The 15,305-nt window shown below is 39.3% G+C and overlaps 1 protein-coding gene across 2 annotated transcripts in view; it reads right to left on the bottom strand.

Moving 5' to 3' along the window:
* FNIP1 (folliculin interacting protein 1) overlaps nucleotides 1-13,353 on the bottom strand; it is a 164,359-nt gene extending 151,006 nt beyond the window's left edge. For both annotated transcript variants that reach the window (XM_057491195.1, XM_057491196.1), the window contains exon 1: nucleotides 13,150-13,353. In XM_057491195.1, coding sequence (XP_057347178.1) covers nucleotides 13,150-13,241 — 92 coding nt within the window. In that variant the 5' untranslated portion in view covers nucleotides 13,242-13,353. The remainder of the gene's footprint in view (nucleotides 1-13,149) is intronic.
* Between the last annotated feature and the right edge of the window lie 1,952 nt (nucleotides 13,354-15,305).

Raw genomic sequence — 15,305 nt, 5'->3', positions numbered from 1 at the left:
GGATGCATATATTTTGAATTAGTGTTTTCATCTTCTTCAGGTAGATACCAAGAAATGGAACTGTTAGGTCATGACGTATTTTTATTTTGAATTTTTTGAGAAACCTCCATACTGTTTTCCATAGTGGTAGAAACTTACATTCCCACCAACAGTGCACAAGGGTTCTCTTTTCTCAACATCCTCGCCAACACTTGTCATTTCTTATCTTTTTTGATAACAGCCATTCTGACAGGTGTGAGGTATATCTCATTGGTTTTGATTTGCATTTCCCTGACAATTAGTGATGTTGAGCATCTTTTCATGTGCCTGTTGGCCATATATATGTCTTCCTTGAAAAACTGTCTATCCAGATCCTCTGCCCATTTTTAAATTGGACGATTTGCGGGGGAGGGGAGTTGTTGTTATTGAGTTATATGAATTTTTTATGTATATTTTGGATATTAACCCCTTATCAGAAATATGATTTTCAAATACCTTCTCCAATTCAGTAGACTGTCTTCTCATTTTGTTGGTTTCCTTCAATATACAGAGGCATCTTACTTTGATATAGTCCCATTTGTTTCTTTTTAATTCTGTTGCCCTTGCCTTTGGAGTCACATCCAAAAAAAAAAAATCACTGAGACCTATGTCAAGGAGCTTACTGCCTATGTTTTCTTCTAGGATTTTTATGATTTCAGTTCTTACACTCAAGTTTTTAATCCATTTTAACTTTTATACATGGTATAAGATAGTGGTCCAGTTCCATCCTTCTGCATGCAGCTGTCTCAGTTTCCCACAGTACTGAAGTATACTTACTTAAGTATATACCATTGCATATTCTTGCCTCCTTTGTCTTAAGTTAATTTACCATATAGACATGGGTTTATTTCTGGGCCCTCTATTCTTATCTACTGATCTATGTGTCTGTTTTTATGCCAACACCATACTGTCTTGCTTACTATCACGAAATCAGGGAATGTGACTGCCTGCTTTGTTCTTTTTCAAGATTGCTTTTGTGGTGTCATGCAAGTTTTAGAACTGCTTGTTCCAGTTCTGTGAAAAATGACATTAGAATTTTGATAGGGATTGTACTGATGTAGATTGCTTTGAGTACTATGGACATTTTAACACTATTAACTTCTCATCCATGAGCACCAATTGTCTTTCATTTATTTGTTCCTTCTTCAAATTCTTTCATTAATGTTTTATTTTCAGTGTATAGGTCTTTCACCACCTCAGTTAAATTTCTTTCTGGCCAGTTGCTTCTGTTTGATGCAACTGTAAACAGGACTGTTTTCTTGATTTCTGTTTCTGATAGCTTGTTTTAAGAGTACAGAAATGCAACAGATTTCTGTATATTCATTTGATATTGTGCAACTTTACTGATTAATTAGATCTAACAGGTTTTTAGTGGTCTTTAGCATTTTCTATATATAATATCATGTCATCTGCAAACAGTTTTACTTCTTTCTTTCTTTCCAATTTGGATGATTTTTTTTTTGTCTTGCCTGACTGCTGTGACTAGGACTTCCAATACTATGTTGAATAAAAGCAGGAGGGCAGGCATTCTTGTATTGTTCCTTGTCTTAGAGGAAAAGCTTTAAGCTTTTCACCAGTGAGTATGATATTAGCTCTGGGTTTATCATATATGGCCTTTAGTATGTTGACACATTCCTTCATGCCCACATTATTTAGTTTCTATCATAAATGGATGTTGAAATTTGTCAAATGCAGTGTATCACATTCATTGATTTGTGGATGCTGAATCCCTGCATCTCTGGAATAAATCCCACTTGATCACAGAGTGACCCTTGTAATGTGAAATTCATTTTGTTAATATTTTGTTGAAGGTTTTTGCATCTAAATTCATTAGAAATATTGGTCTGTAACTTTTGTTGTTGTGTCCTTGTCTGGTCTTCATATCAGGGTGATGCTGATTTTGCAGTATGAGTTTGGAAGTGTTTCCTCTTCAATTTTCTGGAATACTTGTAGAAGGGTAGAATATTGTTAAATATTTAAATACTCTTTGAATGTTTGGTAGAATTTACCAGTAAAGCTGTCTGGTTCTTGAATTTTGTTTGTGGGAAGGTGTTTGATTACTGATTCAATCACCTTCTAGTAATCAGTCCATTCAGACTTTCTATTTCTTCATGATTCAGCCTTGGAAAATTGTATGTTTCTAGGTATTTGTCCATTTCTTCTAGATTGTCCAATTTGTTGACAAATAATTGTTCACAATAGTATTAAGTATTTCTATGGTATCAACTGTAGCTTGTTTCCGATTTTATTTGAGCTCTCCTTTCTTCTTGGTGAGTCTAGCCAAAAGTCTGTCTATTTTATCTTTTCAGTGAACCAGATCTTAGTATCACTGATCTTTTCTATTATCTGTTTCATCTTTATTTCTTTCTTCTCCAATCTTTACTATTTCCTTCCTTCTACTAACTTTGGGTTTCATTTGTTCTTTTTCTAGTTTCTTTAAGTGTAAAGTTAGGTTATTTATTGAGATTTTTCTTGTTTCTTAAGGTAGGCCTTTACTGCTCTGAAGTTCCCTCTTATAACAGCTTCTGTTGCATCTAGTTTTTTATATATATGTCATATTTTTGTTTTCATTTGTCTTGAGGTATTTTCTGATTTCTCATTTGATTTCTTCAATAATTCATTGGTTGTTCAGTAGCATGTTGTTTAATCTCCACATATTTGTGGTTTTTCCAGTTTTCTGCATGTAATTAATTTCTAGTTTCATGCCATTGTGGTCAGAAAAGATGCTTGATATTACTTCAGTCTTCTTTAATTTGTTGAGACTTTTCCATGCCTCAACATGTATTCCATCCTGGAGAATGATGTGCACTTGAGAAGAAAGTATTCGGCTGCTTTGGGATGGGATGTTCTGTGTATATACACTAAGTCCATCTGGTCTAACATACTGCTTAAGTCCTATGTTTCCATATTAATTTTCGGTCTCAATGATCCACTGATGTTATGTGGGGTGTTAAAGTCACCTATTACTGTATCTTCTCCCTAGTGCTGTCAACTTCTCCCTTTAGGTCTGTTAATAGTTGCTTTACATATTTTGGTGCTCCTATGCGGGGTGCATATATATTTATAAATGTTCTATCTTCTTGCTGATTTGACCTCTTTATCATTATGTAATGCCCTTGTCTTTTTTTACAGTCTTTGCTTGAAAGTCCATTTTGCCTGATAGGAATATAGGTATACCAGCTTTCTTTTCATGTTCCTTTGCATGAAATATCTTTTCCTTTCACTTTCAGTCTGCATGTTCCTTAATTCTGAAGTGAGTTTCTTTAAGACAGAATATAGATAAGACTTGTTTTTATTTTTTTAACCCATCCAGCCATTCTGTTTCTGGACTGGAGAACTTAGTCCATTTAAAGTAGTTAGTTATAGGTACTTACTGTAATTTTATTAACTCTTTTCTGGCTGTTTTTGTGTTCCTCTCTGCTCCTTTCTTCTCTTTCTCTCTCCCCTTATGGTTTGATAACTTTCATAAGATTTCTCATTTTATTTTGTATATTTACCGTAAGTTTTTGCTTTGTTGTTACAGTGAGGTTCACAGATATCATCCTCTCTGTACAACAGCCTAAAAGTTGATAGCAACTTAAATTTGAGTACATTCAAATCTACATTTCTACTCCCCTCCCATTTTGTGTTTAAATGTCACATTTTACATTTTAATTTTACAAGTTCCCTAACTAAAGACTATTGTTTTAGTTGATTTTACTTTTTTCTTTTAATGTTCTTACTAGCTTTGTGAGTCATATACCTCCTCTATTATATATTTACTTTTCTAGTGATATTTTTTTACTTTCATATGTTTTCTTGTCATTAATTAGTGCCATCTCTTTTCAGCTTAAAGAAGTCCCTTTAACATTTCTTACAAGGCTGGTTGAGTGGTAATGAACTCCTTTAACTTTTGCTTATCTGGAAAACTTTTTTTTTTCTGTTCTGAATGATAAACTTGTTAAGTAGAGTATTCTCGGTAAGAACATTTTCTTCCTTTCAATAATGTGAATACATTGTGCCACTCCCTTCTGACCTGCAAAGTTTCTGCAGAAAAATCTGCTAACAGCTTCATGAGGTTTCCCTTGAACATACAAGTTGTTTTTCTCTTGCTAATTTTAGGATTCTTTTTAACTTTTGACACTTTAATTACAATGCATCTTGGTGTGGATGTCTTTGGATTAATCTTGTTTGGAACTCTCTTAGCCTCTTGGACCTGGATGCCTATTTCCTCCTCCAGGTTAGAGAAGTTTTCAGCCATTTTCTTCAAATAAGTTTTCTGCCCATTTCTAAGACCTACATAATGTATATATTATTCCACTTGATTTTCTCCCACAGATCCTTTAAAGTATCTTCATTTTTTAAAATTCTCTTTTCTTTTTGCTGCTCTGTCAGGTCGAGTTCCATTGCTTTGTCTTCCAGTTTGCTGACCAGTTCTTCTGCCTCATCCAGTCAGCTGCTGAACCCTTCTGGTTTTACTTTTCAGTTTAGTTATTGTATTCTTTAGCTCTGAGACTTCTGTTTGTTCCTTTCTTACATTTTTTTCTCTTTGTTGAAGTTCTCACATCCATTCTTCTAACTTCAGTGAAGATCTTTATCTTTATGACCATTACTTTGAATCCTCTATCAGGTAGGTTACTTATCTCCATTTCATTATGGTCTCTTTCTGAGGTTTTGTCTTATTCTTTCATTTGTTACATATTCTTCTGTTCCTCACTTTGCCCGATTCCCTGTGTTTGTCTTTATTTCTCAGGTGCAAGAGCTATTTCTCACAGACTCAAAGGAGTGCCTTGTGTCAGAGATGACCCGTGGGACCCAGAAGCACAGTGCTGCCTTGCCCCAAGAGCCAGATGCTCAAGGGCCATCTCCTGTGTGGGCTGAGTCCACCCACTAGCTGTGGCAGGGCTGCAGCTGTGGCATGGGGGGAGAGGGTATTCATTCAGCCAGCTGTGGCACAGCTACAAAATTGTGGGGAGGAGGGGACTTGCCGGCTATCTGTGACTTGGCTGCAGCATGGTAGGGTGGGGGGCACCCACCTGTGCTAGCAGGTTAGAGAGAGAATGCCAAAAATGGCACCCACCAGTGCCAGCATTAGCAAGGTAGAATGAGATTGCAAAATTGGTGCCTGCCAGCACTTGTGTCCCCAGAAAGTCCCAAAAGGTTCCTGCTTTTCCAATACTCACTTTAAGATTAGTAAGAGGGTCTCCTTAAGGCCTAGATGCATTTCAAACTGCTACTTTTGCACAAAGTCCCAGAGTAAATGAGTCTGCATGAGCCCTTTTCAGAGCAGATTCTCCTTTCCCAATAGTTCTATGGTTCTCCTGGATGTAATCCCCATTGTTTCTATATTTGGGGTGGAAGGTTTGTCTCTCTAGTGCAGGACCCAAGGGTTGGGTACAAACTACTCACTCCTCAGGGAAAAGTTCTGTATTTTTGAGATACCCCCCAAATGTGACTCACTGGACAAGGAGTGGGGTTTTTGGTGAAAACACGTTTCTGTCTCTCCTATCCATCTCTATGCAGACCTTGTATTCTTTGTTATGGAGGCATTGTTCACTTAGTTTTCAGGAATTTTCAAATGCAATTATTCCACATGCAGCTGTAGATTTTTTTGTGTCTGTGGGAAGAGGTAAGTTCAGGCTCTTCCTACATTGCCATCTTGGATGGTTCCTTTGAGGTCCAAGTTCTATAAACTGAATGAAGCTAAATTTTTCACTAACTTATTTTCTTTTGATAAACATGGTTTTAAATAACAAATCTAATATCAATAATTAGAAATGAATAAGCAAATCAAATTAACAATAAAATAGTTGTGTTTCTTTCAGCAAAATTAGACTCAGGACCAAATATTGATAACACAGAGCATTAACATTTAATTACTTACAGTTCTTAGCTTCCCACTTTAATAAGAAAGATATGATCCCAAGGGATTCTCTGTATGACTTTCAACTACTTCTGCCATTAAAAGGGGTCATTTATGGATGGGTGGTATTTCTAAAATAATAAAAACACTTGTGAATGCAGCAAATCTTTAAAAATCACACTGAAAAAACAAAACTTCTGAAATGTGATTCTTACAAATATTGACAATGTTGAAAAGTTAGCTTTTAAGAACTTCATAAGCTCAAAATGTGACATCAAATCAGAATACTAAAAGTGAAAAAACAGCACTAGATTGTTCCTCCTACAGAAATAAAGCTTCAACAGTAAAGCCATTTCCTCACCTCTCATTTACTCTACATCTATCTCACTTTCTCCCCCAAACATTCCTCCCTCAAAACAAAAATTACTATCACCAATTATCTCCAACTTGACAAATCCAATAGATACCTTTCTGTTTCTCATTTCACAAGATCTGTCAGCAGCCAGCATACAAAACAGCTCATCACTCCATTTTTGGAACACTTCCCTTTCGGAGCTTTCCTTACACCACATACCACGGGCTTTCTCTGTATCTCTCTTGGCCATTTCTTCTTTGTACACTTTCCTCTCCCACATGGCAAAGCCCTGCTGTTTCCAATTCTCTATCTAAACCCTTTTCCTAAATGATCTCATCCATTCCCAAGTTTTAGTATTGACCAGAAGTCTAAATTCTTATCTCCAGTCCCAACCTCTACTCTGAACTCCATATTTACTTCATTAAACTACCAAGTGGACATTTTTAAGTGGGTATTTCATTGGCAATTCCCCAAACTTGACCAAATGTCCAAAACAGAACTTTTGACTGTACTGGCAAAACAATGTGAACTTGAGGGAGACAGAGCATAAGTTGTAAAAAGAGCTATGAAGGATTAAACAGTGTTCTGATAGAGAACAGGAGAGAGGGCTATTACTTGTGACATGGTGTTCAAGATAGGCTTCCCCAATATTATAGTCTCTCCCTCAGAAAATGGCATCTACCTAGGGGATCTAGCCAGAGATCTAAGTATCCGTTCACAAGGAACAATCCATCAAGTGGCTCTACAAGATTCTAACTCCAAAACACACCTTCAAGTTAAAGAAAGCTCTCAAGAAAACAAGAGGGATGTGGACATGTCTTATCAATGGGTAACACTATGGATTCAATGAGACCAAAAACATGACAATGGAACATTCCTGGGGTGAAAGGGTTTATACCCAACTTTATTCCCACAGTGGCAGGTCAATCACTCAGAGTACTCAGAGAGAGTCTGCATGCAGCAAGAGAGCTCTGCCCCCACAGTCGTCTCAGTCTCTGTCCTTAGTGCTGCCACCACTCCTGTCTGCTCTCCTGCAGCCTTGCAGCCATGCAGCAGCCCAGAGCACTGGGTAGACCTCTTTATATAGAGTCAATAACAACATATTGCCCACATGTGTAGTGAGTAAGCTGGCCAGGTGAGAATCCTGGCCACAGGAACCTTCACTTTCTCCAAAGGACAACTAGTGACAACTATGACAGATGTCACAGAAAGAAATGCAGTAAACTATGAAGAAAAGTACAGTGAAACCTGACTCAGAGAAATCAGAAAAAGCTTCCTGGAGAAAGTATAGTATAAACCCCAGACGGTCACTACAAAAAGCTAAACAGAAAGGTACAGAAGACTATGCCAAGTCAGGAGCAGCATAGCATGGCACACCCCGAAACCTAAAATAAATCTGATGTGATAAAATTATAAAAGAGGGAGAGGGGATTAAGACATCAAAAGAAAGGAATAAGTTATCAAAGACTAACAAGATCATGTCAAAAGGGCACAGAATTCAACTCGATAGGTCTTTTACTGACCAAATATGGAACAATATAATGGATGTAGGAAAAATGGAAGTTCCTATGGTCAGGATCCTCACCGATCATAAACTACTTGATGATGTAACTGGCCTACTGCTAGGTTAATTCACACCTATTGGCAATGAGCCATTATTTTTGGTGTTACTATATAAAGAGCTCCACCTAGTGCTCTGTGCAGAGGCAGAGGTGGATACAGATTGTGAACCTGCTAGAGGCAAACGTGATTCCAGCACTCAACCTGCCACCGGTGAGAATAAAGCTTCTCACAAAAACTTTCCCTTGTTGTTATTTGGTCTCACCAAATCCAGGTGAACTTCCCTTGGGCAATCTCCTTCGGGAGAGACAATGGATTAAAACATATTAAAATCCAAGGGTTTATGATAGTACTAAAAAATATTTAAAATCAGAAACTTCACTGAACTCTAAATTATTCTGAAAAATGATAAAAGGAAATAACCAAACATTTATGCTGTCATTCCTGTAGCAAAGAGTATCAAATAGGTGATAAGAGACTTCCAGGAAATAAATGCAGAAAGAATTAGAGAATGAAGATACCACATTTCACAACCCCTAACAAGATAATAAATCTAGGCAATAGTAAACAAAAGATGTGAAAGCCATTAATGAAAGGGAATTTTATAATGAAAGAAGAAGGCTGATAACACCTGAAATCACTAATCAATCTTAGCATCACAAAAAGTACGATGAGGTATTATGTAACTCTGGTTGAAAGGATCTACACAGCAACATCTATAGAAAGTATTTACTTAAAAAGAAAACCGAACCTGAATCTTATAATCTAACTGCCAGTTTTCAGGAAAGAGAGAATAAATCCAAGTGGTGGTTCTCATACCTGAGCATCAGAATCACGTGGAAGAGGCCTGTTAAAACCGACTGCTAGGAACCAATGAATTAAAGGAAACCATAAGGAAGCAAACAGCCAAACAGAAAATGTGGGAAATTTTATAGGAAAAACCACCCAGTTTCAATAACAAAAGGGTTAAGAGGCTCTAACAATAAAAATTACTGAAGCAAAATAACTATAGATGCAATATGCAGACTCTTAAGATTATGATTCAAACAAACCTGTTCTTAAAAGACATCTTGAGACAACTGAGAAAGTTTAAATATAGATTAAGAATAGATGATATTAAGGAATTTGTTAGCTGTAATAAATAATTCTGTTAACTATAATAGAATAACTATATTTTTTTAAATAACATTACAGAAAAAAATTTTCTTTGAAGATCAAGGCTAGAGACTGCAAAGCCACACCATACAGGGCCACTTTAAGGAGTTTTGGCCTAAACTGAATGGTTTTACACTAAGCATGAAATCATCATAGTAACAACTTCTATTCCTGAAAGCCATGTGCTAAGCACTGCATTAAGTACTTCACATGACTTACCTCTTTGAATCCTTAAAATGACTCTGTAATGGAAATATTAAATGTTCTATCATTTTGCCAGCTGATCATGGTCAGAATTTGTATATTTTTAAAGGATGAAGTGTTAAAGAGTAGTGTGGAGAAAGGCACGAGTGACTGCTAAACAACAATTAAGAGGATGTTATAACAGGTTAAGAATTCCTACTACAGAAAACAAGAGCAAATATTCATGCATTAGAAATAAAACAAAAACATAGGTATTGTTTTTGAACAAAATATGAATTATTTCCTGCATTTAGCTCCAAAAAAACCATTTTCACCAAATTACACTTTTTTCCAAGAATTTTATTTTTAAAGCCATCATCTTATAATTTATACTGCAGTTACTAGACTTAATTCTTACTCTACTGGAAAGCAGCTTTATGGAAAAAATATGAAGTGCCATCTTCTCCTAGAAAGCAACTTTCCCAGATTATTTAAAAGATGAAAACAAATTATTGTTTCAATTCTATAAATGACTGAAATAACATCCTCCCTGTATAACCTTCACCTTCATCTCCAGCTCAAAAAAGCTTAGATAAGAAAAGCATACAGAAATATGTACAGTAAGCGTCTTAGGAGTCAAGACTGAAGGGAAGGGGATGATCCCCAAACATCTTTCCCAGTGGGGTTGTAGATAAAGTGAAGGTTCCTGTGGCCAGGATTCTCACCTGGCCCTGGTTGACTTGCTCACTACACACATGGGGGCAATGCGTTGTTACTGACTCTATATAAAGAGATTCGCCCAGTACTCTGGGCGACACGGTGGCATGGTTGCACAGCTGCAGGAGAGCAGAGACTGGAGTGGTGGCAGCGCCCAGGACAGAGACTGAGTCCGCTGCAGGGGTAGAGAGGCCCAGAGGCAGAGAGCAGTTTGCTGTATGCAGAGTCACTCTGAGTGGACAGGATTCTAGAGACTAACCTGCCACCGTGGGAATAAAGTTGGGTATAAACCCTTTCACCTCAAGAATGTCCCACTGTCATTTTTCAGCCTCACTGAATCCATAGTGAACTTGCCCAGGGCTGAAACCCACTGGAAAGACAGGGGTCCAGAAAGACAATACTGAAAGGCTCTTAGAGCTTCTTTATCAAAAATTTCTCCTAACTTAAAACCTGACTGCGATTTATCACCACTGGGTTTTGTATATTGCTTACTCTAGGAAGTGACTCTTAAGAGGCTGAGCTATACTTAGTTGCCAATAACTAACTCTGTCCAAGCCTGATCTAACTACTTCAGCTGACTAAAACAAACCAAAACCAAAAAGGAACTCTAGAAAGGAAAGCATGGTATACTGGGATGAACACTAAATTTTAGTCTATTCAAAAGAAAAAAAATTACATAAAGACATGCTGAAGATCATTTGTTTTAAGGAAATGCAAATTAAAACCACAAGATACCAGTACACCCACTTAAATGGCTATAATCAAAAAGACTCAAAAATGGTTTAACAGAGTATATTTTGTTAGATGTTTTTTACAACACACACAAAAATTAATTTTAAAAAATTTGACTAACAAAATCGGGTATTTATTAGAGAGAATGTGGCACAACTGCAACCTTCATACACTGCTAGTGGGAATACAAAATGGTACAACTACTTTGGAAAAACTTGGCAATTTTTTAAAAAGTTAAGCACACACTTAGCATATGACCCAGCAATCCCACTCGTAGATATCCACCCAAGAAAAATGCAAACATATGTCTGCAGAGATTTGCACACAAGAGTTCACACAGTAGCACTGTTCATTACAACCCAAATCTGGAAACAACCCAAATGTCTGCCAACTGGTGAATCCAAAGAAATTGTGGTATACTTTATACTACTGATTAATGCAACAACATGGATGAAATGTCAACATCATCACTTTTTAATTAAAATATACCAGACACAAAAGACGATAAACAGTATCATCACACTTATATAAAATTCTAGAAAAATAAAAACTTTTGTTATTAGAAAGCAGATCAGTGACTGCCCTGGGTGAGGAGGAGTTAAAGACTGGATGCAAAAGGGCATGAGGGAACTTTCTGAGTGATGGACCTGTTCTAAACTTCATTGGGGTGGTAGATACATGACTGCATATATAAAACAAAATTCATAGAACTATGTGTTAAAATGGCTCAATTTTATTGTATGTAAATTATAGTTCAATGAAGTTGTTCAAAAAAAAAAGACCTGAGTTAATTAGATCTGTAAGTTACTAGCATATGATGTCAACCAGTTTTCATTTTCTCACATGTACACATTTTACTTTTTTAAAGCAATCACTTCTATATTCTACTGCAGTTCTTGAAGTTACACATAATTCTTACTTCTACTGGAAAAGGGTCACATATTTATCTACACTGCTACTTACCCTATCTCACAAGTTGATTGTGAAGTATGACAAGATAACTAATGAGAAAGTGCTTTAGCAACTCTAAAGTACTGTTACACAATTATATGGTAGACCTTACATTTTTAAAAAGTAGACATGATAATGTTTTTACACATGAATGACTTGAGACGATTGGAAACTTGAGCACCCCAAATCAATCTTTGCCCAGAAATAGGTAGGCTATTCAAATGTCACCTTTTTAATCTCTCTCCTGAACCCACTTTCTACTGACTCAATTTAATAGACGGCTCAATGTAGTATTATCTAAACCGCGCTTTCATTTTTCAAAAAACAAAAACTAAAGAAATGTTTAAAGAAAATCATTAGATAAGCATGGCAAGACATCTCCCAGCGGAAAAGACCAAAACCAAGAAAACTGTCTCTTAAGCACTTTTCCAAGATGTTCACAACTGAGATTTTTCTTCCTTTAAAAGTCAGTTAAATTTCTTTCCATTTAATACTTCAGTTCCACTACTGAACGTTTACTAAAATGACCTGCATTAGTAACAGAGGGTGAATAATTTTAAGAATATCAAAACCTTTTAAACAAGTGTGGTATAGTCATTTCACACTTTTGCCTGCTGCAAAATTTAACATACTCATTTTTTCCTACTACAACGGTACAGCTGGGCGCTCTGCTCTCCTACAGGTTTGAGTGATTATCTGACATTTAGCCTAGTTATATTTACACGTTTCCACACCACAAGTATGAAAGCTGTTTGGGAGACATAATCTCTTCTTCAAATGCAATTTGTTGACTAAATTTTACCTTGAATTCAGGTTTCTTTTATATTATGTCTTTCAATTTTAGGAAGGTTTTCTACAAGCAACAGGTACCACAACCAAAAATTAACAAAGCCTGTATAATAATACCACAAAATCTTTTGCTATCGTTTCCAATTTTAGGAATCTCCTTCTTAGTAACAGTTCTAAGGGGATGATTCTATGGTTAATTCTATGGCCATGCTTCATTTGATTCGGTCCTGCTTCAGTCCGGTCAGTAGTATCCATAAACCTCTCAGGTTTCACATTTCTCCTTCGATAACATTAAGGCTGCTTGGTTCGGTAACTGCACACCTCCAATTTGTTTCCAAGAAACCTGAAAGAACGGCACCTTGCTACTCGGTCCTCCAGCCAGAATTCTACACTCAGAAGGTTAGCCAAAACGTGCCGACGTCTCCACACTACCAAGCAAGCTGGAATGGAGCACCCAGAGGGCGACTGGTCGCGGGGAGGAGGGGAGAACTCCTCGGCCGGGAGGACGGCAGCTGAGGTCCAAGCCAGTCCGCGCCCAACTGTACTCGCCACCAGGAAGGCGTGCAGACCCTACAGTGAGGCCTCGGTGCTCCGTTCGGAGCAGCAGAGTCACGCGTGGATGCTGAGCAAGACGTAAACAAACGACCCCGCGGCGGGGAAAGGGGCCCCCGCGGGAGAGGGGAGGCGGAGTGGGGAGAAAGGACCTCGCCCCAACCCTCCGGCGCAGATCCGAAGCTGCCCGTCCCCTCCCGACCGCGGCCCAGGTTCAGCCTCGGCCCGGCTGCCTCGCGGACGTGAACACAGAAGACCCCAGCACTTCTGGGGCGCCGTTCCCGCAGCCCCCTACCTGAACGCGCAGTCCGGGTCTCGCGCCTCCCGACCGGGCAAGCCCACCCCGTTCCTCTTGCTGAAGAGCTTCTGGAACAGCGTAGGGGCCATGCTGGCCACGACAGGCTGGGGTCGCTCCTTAGAGCGCTTGCTAGGCCCCCGCTCCTACAGCCGCCCCGCCACCCCCATGGGCGCCTCAGTCATATGACAGAAATTAGTCACTTCAAACGGCCACGGCGCGCGGGGCGGGGCGCAAAGCAAGGCGCGTGCCTATTGGCTGGCGGCGAGCCGCATCACGTGGCGGCGCGCGGACCCCGGGGCCAGGCGGGGGCGGGGGCGGAGCCAGCGCCCATAGGCTGGAGACTGGGTTCCCTCACGTGGCAGCTCACGGGGCGGGGTATGCGGGGAGAGGAGCGGCGCGGAGAGGTGGTTGGTGTCGCGTAGGTTAGCGCGCGCGGATCCTGGTCCTCAGTAGTGCTGTGAGCTGCTATCTGAGCTTCCGGCGGGTGGGCGGACGGGGGGAAGGCATCCGTGACCCGGAGTGTAGAAGCCTTCGGCTTCCGGCACCCACGATAAAAAGAGATGCCTAGAACACCACGGGCGAACGACGTTCCCGCGCCATCCCCTCCTCAGTCCCTGCGGCTTCGCACCTGCGTGGGGCGGCCCCCTGAGCAGAGGAGACCCGGGAGCGTACCCGTGGGGCCACCGCACAACCTGGGCTTTAAGCCGGGGCCCCAGGCCAGCCCGCGCCCGGCCCGAGAGGTTTGGCTCGGCCCCAGAGCTGTGTCACGGGGTCTGTTGGGGGACCCTGCCGAGACACCAGCCATAGCCATGACTCCCAGTAGAGACTGCCTGGGCCTGGGCCAGCGAGCAGCCGCCCGCAGGGTTTGCGACTTGGCCCCTGGAACCCTGACGCAGGGTATTAGCCCTTGGAAGAGTCAGCAATACGAGGCTCAGGATGTAGGCTCAGACCTAATGTCTAGTTCTGAAGGGAGAGATGAATTGGAACTGTAAACAAATTGATTGGTAGGAGAGAAACCACTTTGTAAATAAGAAAAACGTTGCTCACAAATGACCTTATGGTCTTATTAAACCCAGAGAGCCAAAATTTATCATGATTCAGATCAAACTGGTCTTACAAATATTCAGCACCCTCACTCATTCACCCACGCCCCCTCCAGAATGAACAATTTTGTGGCATGGGATGCAGTTCTTTGACAAGGCAATTCTTTGGAAATGTCTGGAATGTGGTTGAAAGGTTAAAGAAGTACTTTCAGAATTTAGGCATACAGACCAAACTGTCTTAGTAGACTGGCTACCTACTCCACTGATTTGCATCTAGAGTTTAAGCTATAAAGTAAGTGGTCTTCTATAGAAAATGGGTAAACAAATAAATAAATAAATAAATCTATATATATAAACACCTGGGAATTTCAGTGGTCAACATGTTGTTTCAATGGTACAAGATTAAAGCACTATTTGTATATGAATAAGAATGTATTCATTCTACACATGTTTAAGTGCCCTTGGTCACTGGGCAAAGTAAACAGAAAAAGAGCTTTCTGTATGAGGAGACGGTAAATAATTATTTTCAGACTAGTGTTCTGAATGAGAACTAAGCAGTGAAATGAGGGGGTTGGGAAGGGCTCTCCAAGGAGGTGATATTTGAGGTGCTCAGGTTAAGGTTCATTCTAAGTTCCTCTTTATATTGCCCAAACTCCAGAAATTACTGGGCAAAATAGAGGCTCAAAACAGCAGGACTAGGTAACCTATAAACTTAAAGGTGCCACACCCTGAAAGATTTCTAATAAGGCAAAGTGAGCTATGTGTATTTTTCTCACAGAACATGAACACAATGAAATTTTTATTAAAAAATTAAGTCAATGCAATATTTTTAAGTGAGAAAATGCACATCCTATAAATCAATCAATGCATCAATCCTTTGGGGAAGTTTTGTTCTCATTACTAGCAAGTTACACTAAATGAGTGTGCATGAAAACATACAAACGTGTATATAGGACTGAAGACACTGAGAACTCATGACTGGCCCATGGCTGGCAAACAGTAGAGTAGTTCTAACTCCCTTGAAGGAAGTTTCTAAATACAATAACCTTGTGTGCTTTCATCTTGGGGAAATGTCACTTCATAGGTAATTATTAATAGCAAGAGAAAGAA

This window comes from Manis pentadactyla, chromosome 13, assembly GCF_030020395.1.
Source record: "Manis pentadactyla isolate mManPen7 chromosome 13, mManPen7.hap1, whole genome shotgun sequence".
In the NCBI taxonomy this organism is placed as follows: domain Eukaryota; kingdom Metazoa; phylum Chordata; class Mammalia; order Pholidota; family Manidae; genus Manis; species Manis pentadactyla.
The sequence above is the reverse complement of the archived record's forward strand: the minus strand, read 5'-3'. Positions and strand labels throughout refer to the sequence as shown.